Source organism: Schistocerca gregaria, chromosome 9, assembly GCF_023897955.1.
Source record: "Schistocerca gregaria isolate iqSchGreg1 chromosome 9, iqSchGreg1.2, whole genome shotgun sequence".
Lineage (NCBI taxonomy): Eukaryota > Metazoa > Arthropoda > Insecta > Orthoptera > Acrididae > Schistocerca > Schistocerca gregaria.
This window is the reverse complement of record NC_064928.1, coordinates 220,078,236-220,094,166: the sequence shown is the minus strand read 5'-3', so window position 1 is coordinate 220,094,166 and position 15,931 is coordinate 220,078,236. Positions and strand designations below refer to the sequence as shown.

Sequence of the window (15,931 nt, the reverse complement as noted above, 5' to 3'; positions counted from 1 at the left end):
TACAGCAAGGCTCAACAACACTGCAACGAGAAACATGCGTCACTGGCCCCTATCTAGACTCTTACCGTGCACAAACAAATATTTTTGTTGAGTATTTGTCTAATTTTAAAGTTGTAAATAAAATAGAAAGAAACCTCCACATGGGAAAAATATATTAAAAACAAAGATTCCAAGACTTACCAAGCGGGAAAGCCCCGGTAGATAGGCACAATGAATAAAACACACAAACAACACACAGAATTTCAAGCTTTCGCATGGATGGATATGCGTGTATGTGTGTGTGCGCGAGTATATACCTATCCTTTTTTCCCACTAAGGTAAGTCTTTCCGCTCCCGGGATTGGAATGACTTCTTATCCTCTCCCTTAAAACGCACATCCTTTCATCTTTCCTTTTCCTTCCCTCTTTCCTGACGAAGCAGCCGCCGGTTGCGAAAGCTCGAAATTCTGTGTGTTGTTTGTGTGTTTTATTCATTGTGCCTATCTACCGGCGCTTTCCCGCTTGGTAAGTCTTGGAATCTTTGTTTTTAACAATTTTAAAGTTGGTTTGATTCCACCTACAAATGGATTCAGGCAAATTGCAATTTTAAAATAGCAGATGTTCATAAAAAGGCAAACTACACGGTACAGATTCCCAACTGAACAAAATTTGCTGCTCGATCACTGCTCCCCTCCCCACAATCATCCTAGCTTTCAGCCAAGCTAGTGCCACCATTCCCCTTCCTTAGTGCTGAGCTTGAACAACTGTGAAAACAGACTGCAATATTTACTGGTGTGCAGATCATATGTAACACAACTAACCAACACACAAATGAAAGGTCACAATTACGATTCAGTCCCATTCTCAAACTTTTGCTCGTTCCGTGATCTAATGACGTTTGTTGGTACTATCTGCATGACGGGTCTAGCCACTGTAATTTATTCTTGCCATAACAATTGTAGTCAATTTAACATGATTTATTTCTCTTGTTAGACAGATCATTCTGGATTAATTTTTCTTCTCTTTTCAACTAAATGTCATCATCATGTTCTAAAATCGTTTAAAAGTTGGCAACATTTTTACCTGTGTTCTAATACGTGAAAAGTGACCTAATTTCTCATTTGCAATCCATTTAGTAAATCATTACAGCCTCTGAATAAATGGATGTTTTTTGAAGGACAAAATTTCCATTTATGAACGTTATCTTTGCTTAAAAAGCAGCATTACTGTTTGTACACGGTACATACACGTCGAGAACATTTACCGTAAACCTGTTCAAATACAACTAAAGTTTGTAAGATTGTAGAATTTAATGCTATTTTCACCTATGTTTAACAAAATTGTCAAATTTTAATCACAGCCATAGACTGGTGTAGTGGCTGTTCGTAGTCTCTCGTGCATCTCTTGTACTAGCACTGTGCGACTCAGTATCGTGTGATTATTTGCGCTTTCGCATATCGGGAAATATCGAACCTGTTGGAACGTGAGTATCATTTGCCGAGCCCCACCCTTCTGAATTCCTCAGAATAAACCTGTGTGTAACCTAAATAGCTAAATCTTCATCTGTAAATGTTAAGACTCTAGAAAACAATGTAAAAATGTTGACCTCAGCAGCAACAGTTTAATCCGCAAATATGAGACGACACCGTATTGTTCAAACGATGAATTTAGAGGGAAAAAACCTTGTCTAATAATTGAGTAAATGTGGTATCATAAACAACACTGTTCTACAACTATAATTAAGCAATTATGCTGAAAATGTATAGTTGTTTTAAAATGTATCTCAAGTGCTTGCATCTTTACCAGTAAAAAATGTGCATAAACTTCTGTTATATGGATTTCATTACTATGGTTAATATATCACAATGCACTTTGAGCCACTTCTGTTATACTTGTACTTTAAATTAGTAACTTTATTGCAAAGAACAAAATTATTAGACACCGGCAGTAATTAAATCAAGAAATAACCTTAGCAACCCTCATGGAATCAACATCAAGTATCGTGCCACTGTGTGGTGAGTACATTTTTTTATCTATTCAGTTATAAAATCAAATATAAGCAACAAACTGAAGTCAAACAATGGAAAATCCAGGATAGAATGTAACAATATCAGTGTGGTTTCAGCTCTCTAGAGACTGCAGGGGAAGTGTGTGCCAAGGTCTCTTCATTGTCTTAACTTCATTTTTTGTCTATCTCCTCCTCCCAGTGAGGATATAACTTCCATGACAGCATTTCACATAGTTTTAATATGCAAATGGGTAAGATTACAAAGTTAGTCATCAGTTCAACTTTCACATTTTCTGTTAATGCTGACTATAAAGAAAACAAAACAGCACATTGTTGTGTATACAATTTTTGTGTAAAATTTTATGCAACGATAAAGAAAATTGATAAAGAAAATTGGTGAACGAAGTGATTTGTCTAATGGTTCAAATGCCCTGCTACCACAGTTAAAAATGTCTGCAAGAAAGAAATAAAGAAAAGCACACCTACACAGCATAGCATAGTGTTTTCTTTCTCTCAGTCGGTTTTAACAGCAACCCCGTAAATTGTTGTTAAATATGTCAAGCTGAATGTTTATTAGAGTACTGTAAAAATCTGAAGTAAAATGGTCAAAAGCTTTTTGGGAATTTTGCTAACAATGTCTTGTCTTTATACAGTAGCATAGAATTCTAAAAATGGAAAGACATACTTTTATTTTGTGACCAGTTTTTAGTGTTTTTTATTGCAGTTTTCAGTGCTATTATTTGACTTTTTCCATTTTTTTCTTTTTTTTATTGTCTTGCACTTTATAAGAGAGAAGATGGAACAGTAAGAAAATAAATAACAACATTTAATAATACAGGTAAACACGATGAAGTTAAATAACATCTAAGGGTGGCAGAGCAGAGTATAACTAAATGGTCAGCAAGTTAAGAGTGGATGAAATGAATCTAAACAAAGTGGGAGGGTCACGTGATCATACACAGACCATCAACTCATATGTCAAAACATTCTCACTGAGAATCGTACACATTCTGGAACATTAATAGTGAGTGTAACAGCTTCAGTTGTAAATGTCAGGAAAAAAAATTAATGTTGATCATGAGAATGAGAACTGGTGTTCCCAGTTTCTCATCAGTCACAATTAGTAATCAAAGCTACACCACAGTAAATTTCCATCATTCGTCAATCCCCTAACCCACCCATCCCCTGCCAGATGTGTCTCGATGGTCCAGTGGTAAACTGCCAGACTACACAAATCCAAAGGTCATGGGTTCAATATGCAGTCAGTCCTAGGACTTATCTGCCACTTATTTCCCCTACAGCAATTTTTGTCGATGTCAGAAACACCGAGTTGCTCATCGGCTCTAAGTCTGTGTTAAATCGTAGGTATCACTTTAGCTGGTTCGGTAAGTCAGCTGTCAGCTGAAAGGTATAAGAAAGACAAGAGCAAAGCATTTCCTGTAGGGCAGTGCCCAGTAAAGCACTGTTGTGCTCAAATGAACCTTTGGGTTGCCGACAGCTTCATCTTAAATAAATTATTTCGACTTGTAGTTATTAGCCCTGACAAGATACTGCCACTTTTAAATGTGGTTACGTACATGATACTGATATGATTCACATTTCCTGATGACATAATTTTCAGTTCTACTTAACATCACATATACTATATATATCTGATTAAAAGATGAGGTTTGTTCCACAAATCCATCATTCGAAAAATACAGGGATGTCTTATATTTGCAGATTAAACTGTTGCTGCTGATGTCAACATTCCTACGTTGTTTAGTAGAGCATATAGGGGTTGTCTCACATGTATAGGAGATGTCTTACATTTAGAGATGAAGCTTTGGCAATAGGCCATGTGCAGATTTATTTTAAGAAATTCGGAAAGGGCAGGACACGGCAAATGATACTCGCATTCCAACAGGCTCGAGCTTTCCCGATACACAGAGGCACTTGCTACTGTATAGACGTTGCTTGAACAATCAGTGACACTGACTCGCGTGGCGCTGGTGCTGTGATCTAGCCACTACAACAGTCTATTGCGCTGCTTTAAATATGACAATTTTATGAAACATAGGAGGAAATAACATTAAATTATATCATCTTACAAAATTTGTTGTATTTGATCAGATTTGCAATAAATATTATCACATGTGTATGGATACCGTGTACAAACATTAATGCTGGTTTTTACCGTATTTACTCGAATCAAAGCCGCACTTTTTTGCAGTTTTTGTAATAAAAGAAACCGCCTGCTAACCATACGACTCCAACCAAACTACTGTAGCTGTATCGTCATTCACTCAACCTAAATTGTGTCTCATATTACAATGGACCAACTTTGTTTCGATTTGGAGGTGCGGCCTAAAACTTTTCTCTCCCCTTGAATTTCGAGTCTCAGATTTCAGGTGCAGCTTAGATTCGGGAAAAAGCTTTTTCCTTGATTTTGAGTCTCATTTTTCAGGTGCAGCTTAGATTCGAGTGCAGCTTAGATTTGAGTAAATGCGGTAAGTAAGGTAACATTCAAAAACAGAAATGTTGTTCTTCAAAAAACATTAGTTGATTCAGAACCCAGACCAACATCTTATCTGGTTACGAGAGACTGTAATGATTTACTAAGGGGATTGCCAATGAGAAATCCAGTTGCTGCTCATTATTACAATATTGGGTAAAAACATTACCGGCTTTTAATCAGCTTTAGAACATGATGGTGACATTCAGCTGAACCAAGAGGAACATCAGCCTGGAATGAAATGTCTAACAAAGGAAATAAATGAAACTTCCTGACAGATTAAAACTGTGTGCCAGACCAAGACTCGAACTCGGCACACAGTTTTAATCTGTCAGGAAGTTTTGTATCAGCACACACTCTGCTGCAGAGTGAAAATCTCATTCTGGAAAGGAAATAAATGACGTTAAACTCACTATAATTCTTATCGCGAGACTAAATTACAGTGGCAAGAGGCATCACAGAGATAATACCAACAGATATCAATAGAAATCAGGACAAGCAAAAGTTTGAGAATGAGACTGACTCGTAATTGTGATATTTTATTTATGTACTGGCTGGTGTTGTTGCATATCGCAGAAGATATTGCAGTCAGTTTTTTACAGTTGCTCAATTTCACCACTATGGAAGGGGAACAGTGACACCAGCTTGGCTGAGAGCTAGAATCACTTACAGGAGGGGAGCAAGAATTGTTGTCAACCGTGGGAACCTATACCATGTTTTTTTTTTTTTTTTTTTTTTTTTTAATGAACATCTACTATGCTAAACTGCACTTTTCCTGAATCCATTTGTAGTATGCAGGAGACATCAAAAGTATTGATAGGGAGCAGTGTCTTACTTATGTGTTTCTTGCTGCAATATTGTCGACTCTTGCCATGAATTATGAAGGCAGTAAAAAGGTGGTGTATCAGCTAGTTCTACACAGCCAATGAGAGAGCGGCAGGCAAGCTATATGCCTGGAAGCAAGAGACACTGTAACATTGTCACGTCAGTATAGAATTGAAATCTGATATGTGTTTGGAAAAAAGCAGCTGTGTTCCCATGCCCCACCATAACGACAACCTCAGAAATAGAAACACAAACGGAAGACACAGCCAAATACTTATGATAACAGAGATATATTTCACAGCTGTGCTATTAGGAAGATGATGGTGGTTATTATTAAAAACAGTGATACTGCAAACTACAGTATTAGCAAGCAAAACAGGTAGAAAAGCAAACGGTCTGAAAATTAATGCAAACCATTTCTTTTTGTTCATTTTACTTCTCATAGTATTATCAATATGTAGAAAATCAATAAATGACTTAAGCTTGGAAAAGGTATAAAGTTAACTTTTGGCAGCTACTTTGCCAATAAAACAGTTTGTAATTTTGATTATAAGAATACATTACAAACAGATTTCTCTCATGGAGCCTCTTAAAAAAGGGGTGTCATCTTATGTTCAGGGTCATATTATACTGGAGTAAATATAGTATTAAATAACTACTATGACATTTTGTAAGTAGCAATGATTGTCACTTAGCACACAGAGTCAAAATTGGTTAATTGTGGCTGTAAGCATTTTAGCTGACCACATCGGATAAATGAGTTTCACAGTATTTTACTAAAAACTATTGTCTTCACATTAGATAATTAAAAACTTCCCTGCTTGTGTAATTAACTGGATTATCATTTGAATGAAGTTTTCATGTCCTACGTAATCCCACTCTATTACATAACGCTCATTTCAGTCCTTAGTGCAGTAGATTTCACAAATGTTATATATTTCATTGTTGTTATAAAAACAATGTCCAGTGATAACAGGGTAAGCCAGATACATTAGTATTACTACAAGGCACTCTTTGTTACAAAAAATCTACAAACAAATGCTACACAACACTCTCAGGTTCTATACATTCCATACTGTTGACTGGATATTGATTTTGTGCACATGAATGTGGTAATGAAATGTCAAAAACATGAGAATCTGGTCTGTTCAAAATATTTGATGACTGCTCTTTTAATAAATAAATTACATATTTTGTGGAAACTGTGCCATAGGATGTTGTTAAAAAGAAAATGTAATAATCAAAACACAAATATTAAACAGAGGTTATATAAAATCAACTCTATCTAATTTAAATGTTTGCAACACATTAGATATAACAGATTTTTAAAATAAGTGTAATTTAAAAAGTCACAACACCAATATGATTGGGTTAGATAGAGCAGCAATCAGTAATGGTTGAACTGTGTAAGCATTCACTTGAACACGAATAACTGCTACAATTCCGCACTGCATTGATAATGTCCTGACACAGGTCGAAATCTGATCTACGTTGTGACTATAAATGTCATATTAAAGCAACTTAATTCTACGACTGATTGCTGCTCTATCTAACCCAATATAACCACAGTCGTTGCGTGCACCCACCTCATGGAGGGCAACCTGACTAATATCATTGTTAGGCGTGTACATAACTGAATAGCATACCATAATCTTTGCATGCTTTGCACTGTATGCTGTGTGAAAGGAATCTGCAGTCACATACTGAAGATGGCAATGAAAACATCCTACTAAGAAATTACATTTTTGTGAATAGAGGTGTGTGATTTGGTTCTTATTAAATTAAAAAGATAAAGAAATATAAAAAAAAGGGAAGAGTGAGAGTTATCCTGTACTTTTCAAGTGGTTGCAAAGTGACAGCATAACCTCGCATTTCACAAGCAGTGATAATTTTCATCAGAATGATCTAGGCAAGACTCACGACGCACCATCTCAGCCTCAATTCAGCCAGTACCTGTTTCTTACTTTCTAAACTTATCAGAAACTCTCCTTACTGGTATGGACTAACAGTCCTAGAAGAAAAGGTATCTTGGAGCAATGGCTTAAATGCCCTGGTAATCACCAGACTTGTTCAACAAATTAACTGTTTCGTATCCATAGTTTTGTCATACAAACCAAGTTTGCCAAATTTAACCTCACTTCTGAAACAGCTGTCACACTGAGTATATAGTGTTGTGAAGTATTTTGACACTAGTCGGAATGGCTACCAGTAAACAAAAAGCATTCCTTGCCTTGACTTTAGCACTGTGTATAAAGAAGAAAAAGAAAACAAGGTGCTGGTGCAAGAAATGGTTGGCATATAGAGATAAATATACCTGTGAAAATCAGCTACAGGAAATATTACACTCCAAACCTGATGAGGACATCAATTTTCTCCCATTGTACAGTCAAACTTTTGACAACTTGCTAGAATTACTTCACACTCACACTGAAAATGAAGACACATGTACACGAAAATTTATTCTCTACTTCCTGGTCCTCAACAAAAGTTCATTACCAACTACAATTTGGGGACATGCATAATCTGCAGGAGAACCGATGAGGTTCGATTTTTTTTATTTTGTTGCATTCCCACTTGTATGTTGTGGATAAAATACTGATTTTCTTCTCAACATCTTCCTGGGTAGTATATGGTTGAGAAAGACACAACAGCTCTATCATTTTGGTAATTGCCAATCCTCTTTTGTTTTTGTCTTCGATAACAGTGATACAAATTGTAGTAACACTCTTTTTCACTAAAAATGTGTGGTGAAAAGTCAACACAAACTATGTCCTACTATCAATTAAAATTTCTCTCAAACTCGATATATTTTATAAAGAAACAGCAAACAGAGCAGCCACATAATTTGCAAAGTAGTAACATTAGACAAACAGTTTGACTGCTTAAGGGGGCTTTGACCACCGCATAGGGGACTATTTCCAGAATCAATCTTTTACACTGAACTGAAGTGGACGCTGTTTACAAACTTCTTGATAGAATAAGACTGTGAGTCATGCCTGAACAAGTAATTCAGATAAAGCATTGCCCACTAAAAACAAGCTCCAGGCTTGAGAGCTTCTAACATCCTGTCACTCTGGAAATACAAGAGACACTCTGAGAGTGGCAGCATCATTATTTCTACAGCTCACAGTTCCACCTTTGGCAGTTGAAAGCCGACTGTTTGCGTATCGAACGGTAATGGTCATCAGCCTTCTACCAGAAATAAATACCCAAGATGGCATGCAGATAGAGTAGTTTGTATTTTGTTATTGAAATCAGAATTACACTTACTCTCCAATACACCTATTACCTAACCTCCTGCAACCGAACTTTGATTTGGAACTCTGTCAGATTGCATTTTGGTGTCCAAGACATTTCTGGCTATTGCTACTGAACTGACATTACTCGTAGTTATAATATTTCTCTCTACACGGTGTTTCACCTATCGACTTGGAATAGGTCTCAAGTTTCAATATATTGTGCGGTTTGCAACAATGAACAGACTAGTTTCATGTCAGAAAACGACACTTGAAATCCTGATCCAATATACAGTTTTAATGTAAGGAATTTCAAACCAGCACAAATTGCAGAGAAGAGAGAAAATTACAGACTTCTGTTCTTGCTCTTTAATAAGCAATCAATCATGTTACCAGACTCAGGAAGGAGAGTAAGTAGCTGATGATGACTGAAGCATTGTTGTCCTGCCAAGTACACAAACAATTATACAGAAAATTATAATTTACATTCTTATGAAAGTTTTCTGTGGTTTAAGCTGAAGTGCAGTCAAAAATACCCTACATTCAACAACAAGAAAAAATGAACAAGAAAGTAGGTTTCAAGTTTGTTTTCACTGATCAAAAACTGGAAAAAAAGGATATATCACAGTAATTACAACATTTACATTCAGTTACTTTTGACATAATAGGAACTATCAACTTTAGGGGCAAATAACTTTGAAAGCTTGCATATGTCACATATTCCATTTATTCATGTCATACGGGATGATAATTTCGAGTAAATCTTCATTTATGAAAGAAGTGGTGATTGCAGCAAATAATTTGGAAATATGCAGTAAGTTCCTCGGTGTGACAGAACATGTACAGAGCTGCCACTGAAAGCAAATGATGGAGGGGGGGCATGTAGATAAAAGCTCATGCTCGCTTACTGGCAGTCAGCTCATCAACCCACCTCATGGCATTGTGGTTGACTGACAAAATATTGTGCTCGTTCTGAAACTGAGATCCAACCGTACTCCTGTCATAATCTACACTGTTGAAATGGACGAGTGACAAGGTGGAAATGCCATGAATTGCCTATATTGTGTCTCTTGCAAAAGAATTTTAGGGAAATGGGTGATTCCTACATCAATAATCACAAGTGGCCCTTGCAAAAATAGCTGCAGCTGAAATAAAATAATACATTAAGTACTGTAAACTAGCCACTAACTTTACCACAGTAATCAATTTCTTAACTACTTTATGTCCCATGGGAATTCTAATACTCACTCAGAATAGTGTTCATTTGGTTCAGACCCCCGTACAAGATAGCCCTTTGTGGAGAGATGAATGTTAGACTGTGCCATGATCGGCCACAAGGTTTTGCGCACTGGAGGCTATTGTTCAGACTGTAATAGAAAGAAGTTACATTATACTTCTTGCACTCTACCTTTTCAACGATGGAAACTCCAGGCTGGAACATCAAAAATACACGGAAAAGATGGAGTGCTATTTACTACAAAGATGACACGTTACATTGCAGACAGACAAATCTTTTAATTGAGCCTGTCTGCAATTTATCACATCTTTACCACAAGATATTCTAACTTTCAAGTTATAACCATGCTTTCTTTCTTTACAGCACTTTTGACTAAAGACATTTCCCTTTTAATTATGAAACAATCTATGACAACATTTATATTAATAATATGTGACTATTCTGTGTAAACAGCTAGACATATTAAAAACAAAGATTCCAAGGCTTACCAAGCAGGAAAGTGCCAGTAGATAGGCACAATAAATAAAACACACAAACACACACACAGAATTTCTAGCTTTCGCAACCGAAGGTTGTTTCTTCAGGAAAGAGGGAAGGAGAGGGAAAGACGAAAGGATGTGGGTTTTAAGGGAGAGGGTAAGGAGTCATTCCAATCCCGGGAGCGCAGAGACTTCCCTTAGGGGGAAAAAAGGACAGGTGCACACTCGCACACACACACATATCCATCCGCACATGTCCTTTTTTTCCCCCTAAGGGAAGTCTCTCCGCTCCTGGGATTGGAATGACTCCTTACCCTCTCCCTTAAAACCCACATCCTTTCGTCTTTCCCTCTCCTTCCCTCTTTCCTGAAGAAGCAACTGTCGGTTGCGAAAGCTAGAAATTCTGTGTGTGTGTTTGTGTGTTTTATTTATTGTGCCTATCTACCGGCACTTTCCCGCTTGGTAAGTCTTGGAATCTTTGTTTTTAATATATTTTTCCCATGTGGAAGTTTCTTTCTATTTTATTTTATTAAACAGCTAGATAATTACTCAAACAGTCCACGGGTGTACTACCAGTCTATGCCGGGAGAAACTGAAGAATCACAGCTATATGGACAAAGGCTGGTTTTTTGAGTCATATTTACGTAACACATCTCAAAATTGAACTGACATAACCACTGAATGAGTACTATCAGGTAACAACAATAAAGAACTTATAACACAACAACAATTTTGGGTGCAGTGAGAGTAGATATCTGAAAATGGTTCCTTACTGTGACTAGCATGTCACTTCTCACATTTTATCAGTCATGCAACTCTTATTTCATATTTTGACAAATTTTCAAAGCATCAACTGTGATGTACAAAATTATAGATACGGTACACTTAACTATTTGTAAAGATATCAGAAATTTGTATAACTTAGCTCAACTCACTCTCCACTCCAAGTCATGGTGTCCAGGTCAAGGCAGTGGAGGTCAGACATTCGTCTGCCCCTGTACCGCCCACCAAACAGGTACAAGCGCGATCCCGTGCGATCGGCAGCATGCGCCGCACGTGGTTCGGGGCAACGGCCGTGCGTCTTTGGCCACGACCATGAATCTGTCTCTGGGCAGTAGCAGACCAGTTGGTTGCTCCACCCTCGCTCGTAGAGTGAACTCGTCGACGGATCTATGACGTGCTTGAAGGGCGGGTCGTAGCTGGGTGGGGGGCCGAAGCCGCCGAAAAAGTACAGCCTGCAATAGCAACATAGCAACTCGTATGAAATTATGCACAGTAATCACGTGGATAGAGATGTATCGACAAAAACTCTTCCATAAAATCAAGGAAAATTTCAAATGACACAGCTGGCTTTTCTTTAACTACTCGTTTCGTTTACCACATTAACACACTTACCTTCCCCTGTAGAAAAGCAGAGAGAAAATTTTTCTGCTCGGCACAAGAATCTACATCTACTTACATATTCTGCAAACCGCTGTACAGTGCTCAGTGGAGGGTACTTTGTATCAAAATTAGACAGTTTTGTCCAATTTTGTTTGCATATTGAGTGAGGGCAAAAATAATTATCTACGTGCCTATGTAAATCCTTTAATCTCTCTTACTTAATTCTCATGAGCCGCCACAGGAGGTATATAGTGGTGGTAAAAGAACGATTGCAGTCTCCATCAAACATGCACTACCTACATTTACCCAACAGTCTTTCATGAGAACTATGTTGTCTTTCTTCCAAGGAAAGTAAGGTGGGCGTTATAACTCTGAATCCGTGTGTGATACCAGAGTAAAAGATGGAAATGACAGTATTTTTTCGTTGCTCAAAAATATACCAGGTTTGAGGATGTCAACAGAGACAATGTCACAAATGGATGGCAAATGATGAAGTTAATGAACTAACTTACAACGATATTATGGAAATGGTGCAAAGATTGACAAGGGGGTAACCCAAGCGGAGGAGGCCAACTTAGATGACAGCAGAAATCTCATCCCACAATCAGAAGGGTTCAAGACAACTGAGGCAGTGCTGCATCATTTTTGTTATGTCTGCTTTTCACATGTACGTAATCATACATCCGTACTTTACAATGCAGAGCATGTTATCTTTTGTGTAATAATTGTTGAAGGGTGCAGTTTGTACATAATAAAAACTTATAAATAGCATGTATTAAGAAGCGAGAAAAATGTTAATAAAACTGGGTTTGGTATAAAAAAGGGGTGTCTGAATGCTACAACTGAGGGCCGGAAGAGAATTTATAGAACTTTGGCCAATCGGGCTTTTTTGTTACCTGGTTAGACTTTCCGTTACATTAGGTTGGATAAACTAGATTCTACTGTTCACCAACAGCTTATAGCTATATACTAGGCTGGTACTCTGCTTGTTGACTAATAACTAAATTCAAATGCAAAAACAAAATACTTAGTGATGTTTGGATTATTTAAAAAATGATTATGTGGTCTTACTTGCTACTGTGAGTGTGATGTGTCCACTATTCCAAAGCAAGTCCTCCAGACTGAATGGATGAGAAAAAACATGAAAACAGGCATTGGTTGGGGGGGGGGGGGGGGGGGGGAGGAGAAAAAAATGTACATTCAGTAAAAGTGCTTTGTCAGAAGAGAAGTCAAAGATTTACTAGAACATCCACCCAATTCACCTTCTTTGGCATCCCTGACTTCCACCTATCCTCATACCTAAAGAAATTTGTGGCAGAAAAACATTCAGAGTTCAGTGAAGAAATTGTGGTGAATGCTGACAGATAATTCTGCAGTTCTTTAGTGAAACAATCACCTTACTATTATTCATTTCATACTGATTGACTCATGGGTTTGAGCTCCTGTTCTGGCTAAGCATGGTGAGCATTGATGTTCTGTAACATTGTAGGTATTGCAACAGAGAAAACATGGGTGCAGTGTTTCACTTTTGTCAATTACATCAGATCCCCATGTTTGTGAGCAGTTCCACTACTAGTTGCACTCTATGTGAGGCTGTGGCACAGAGTAGTCAGACCAGTGTGCTGCAACTTCTGTAATGTCCCACCAGCAAAGAGTAGCAAATTATTTTTTGTGCTCCAATATAACATTGATGTGCTCAGTGACCACCAGCAAGAATATGGATTTTCAGAAGCAATGAAATGAGAAATTTACTAGTATACAAGCTGCTCTATATAAATGATCAATTAAAAATGTGTTGTGCCCCTGAAAATTTGATCTATGTTCTGTAGCAACGGAATGTAACAATAGATTAGAATAATTAGACTGTAGCAATGGATTAAAATAAAATTTCCAAAACAAAATGATTGGGGGAAAAAAACTATCTTAGTTACTGTTGCTGTTACCAAATATTCCACAGCTATTGTAGTTGCCCACTTAAATCAACAATGGTTCTGTAATCATATAAAGGCAATGAGCACTTTGTGTATACCTGTTTTCAATTTGTGTACATGAACACTAAGCTTCTGCAGACACTTTGGAGAATCTTTTGTACAGAGGAGTTGGACAGCTTTACAGTATTGTTTGTCTTATAATTTCATTTTATCTTAGACATACCATTACTTCGCCCTTGTACTTGACGACAATATTATGGAAATGGAAGAGGATGTAGATGCAGATGAAATGGACGATACGATACTGCGTGAAGAGTTTGACAGAACACTAAAAGACCTGAGTCGAAACAAGGCCCCGGGAGTAGACAACATTTCATTAGAACAACTGATAGCCTTGGGAGAGCCAGCCCTTACAAAGCTCTACTGTCTGGAGAGCAATATGTATGAGACAGGTGAAATACCTTCAGACTTCAAGAAGAATATAATAATTCCAATCCCAAAGAAAGCACATGTTGGCAGATGTCAAAATTAAAGAACTATCAGTTTAACAAGTCATGGCTGCAAAATACTAACACAAATTCTTTACAAACGAGTGGAAAAACTGGTAGAAGCTGACCTCGGGGAAGATCAGTTTGGATTCCATAGAAATGTTGGAACATGTGAGGCAATACTGACCCTACGACTTATCTTAGAAGAAAGATTCAGGAAAGGCAAACCTATGTTTCTAGCATTTGTAGACTTAGAGAAAGCTTTTGACAATGTTGACTGGAATACTCTCTTTCAAATTCTGAAGGTGGCAGGGGTAAAATACAGGGATCGAAAGGCTATTTACAATTTGTGCAGAAACCACATAGCAGTTCTAAGAGGCGAGGGGCATGAAAGGGAATCAGTGGTTGGGAAGGAAGTGAGACAGGGTTGTAGCCTATCCCCAGTGTTATTCAATCTGTATGTTGAGCAAGCAGTAAAGGAAACAAAAGAAAACTTCGGAGTAGGAATTAAAATCCATGGAGAAGAAATAAAAACCTTGCAGTTTGCTGAGGACATTGTAATTGTGTACGAGACAGCAAAGGACATGGAGGAGCAGTTCAATGGAATGAACTGTGTCTTGAAAGGTGGATATAAGATGAACATCAACAAAAGCAAAATGAGGATAAAGGAAAGTAGTTGAATTAAATCGGGCGATACTCAGGGAATTAGATTAGGAAATGAGACACTTAAAGTAGTAGATGAGGTTTGCTACTTGGGGAGCAAAATAACTGATGATGGTCGAAGTAGAGGGGATATAAAATGTAGACTGGCAATAACAAGGAAAGCGTTTCTGAAGAGGAGAAATTTGTTAACATCGAGTATAGATTTAAGGGTCAGGAAGTCGTTTCTGAAAGTATTTGTATGGAATGAAGCCATGTATGGAAGTGAAACTTGGATGATAAATAGTTTAGACAATAAGAGAATAGAAGCTTTCGAAATGTGGTGTTATAGAAGAATGCTGAAGATTAGATGGGTAGATTGCATAACTGATGAGGAGGTATCGAATAGAATTGGGGGGGAAGGGAAATTTGTGGCACAACTTGAATAGAAGAAGGGATTAGTTGGTAGGACATGTTTTGAGCTATGAAGAGATCACAAATTTAGCATTGGAGGGCAGCGTGGAGGGTAAAAATCATAGAGGGAGACCAAGAGATGAATACACTAAGCAGATTCAGAAGGATGCAGGTTGCAGTAGGTACTGGGAGATGAAGAAGGTTACACAGGATAGAGTAGCATGTAGAGCTGCATCACACCAGTCTCTGGACTGAAGACTACCCCCACAACAACAACAACAACAACAACAACAACAACAACACCTTTACTTCTGACACGTGGAATTTCACAAATCGCGCACCCATACAGTTCACAGACCCGCTTGCAGAGGCCGCCCGGGTCAGCCCCCTGGTGCACTATGGTGAGACGCCAAAGAAACAGTATTATTTCAGTGATCGCAAGCAAGTGCTCGGCCTGTTCTGTACCCTGTCTCACCATTTCTAGTCAATGTATTCAGTACCTGTATTTATGTATTGCTCTATAAGGTACTATATTTTGTAAATCGTGTTTGTTCTCGCTTTAACAAACTTAGTGACAAGTGAGGATTTGTTTTCCCTGTGTGTTAAGTGTCAATGCTAAATCAACTGACAAAAATCTCCACTGAAGAAATGCTCCAACGCATCACTGCCCACCAGCAAGCTTTTGCCGAACGACAGCCGGATCTCGCCACCGCTCTCAGTCGAGTGGTATCTGCGTGTTCGCAGCAGGTTGCTTTTCCATCGGCACAATCGTTGCCCTTTATGGCATACAGTGAATCGGCTGAAGATTGAGACTGCTAC

General features: G+C 37.9%; 1 protein-coding gene across 6 annotated transcripts in view; it reads right to left on the bottom strand.

Annotated features, from left to right (window-relative positions):
• The window catches only part of LOC126292008 (kelch domain-containing protein 2-like), a 180,428-nt gene that overhangs the window by 60,762 nt on the left and 103,735 nt on the right, over positions 1–15,931 (bottom strand). For all 6 annotated transcript variants that reach the window (XM_049985796.1, XM_049985795.1, XM_049985793.1 and 3 more), the window contains 2 exons: positions 11,193–11,492; positions 9,790–9,908 (listed from right to left, as the gene is read on the bottom strand). In XM_049985796.1, coding sequence (XP_049841753.1) covers positions 9,790–9,908; positions 11,193–11,492 — 419 coding nt within the window. The remainder of the gene's footprint in view (positions 1–9,789; positions 9,909–11,192; positions 11,493–15,931) is intronic.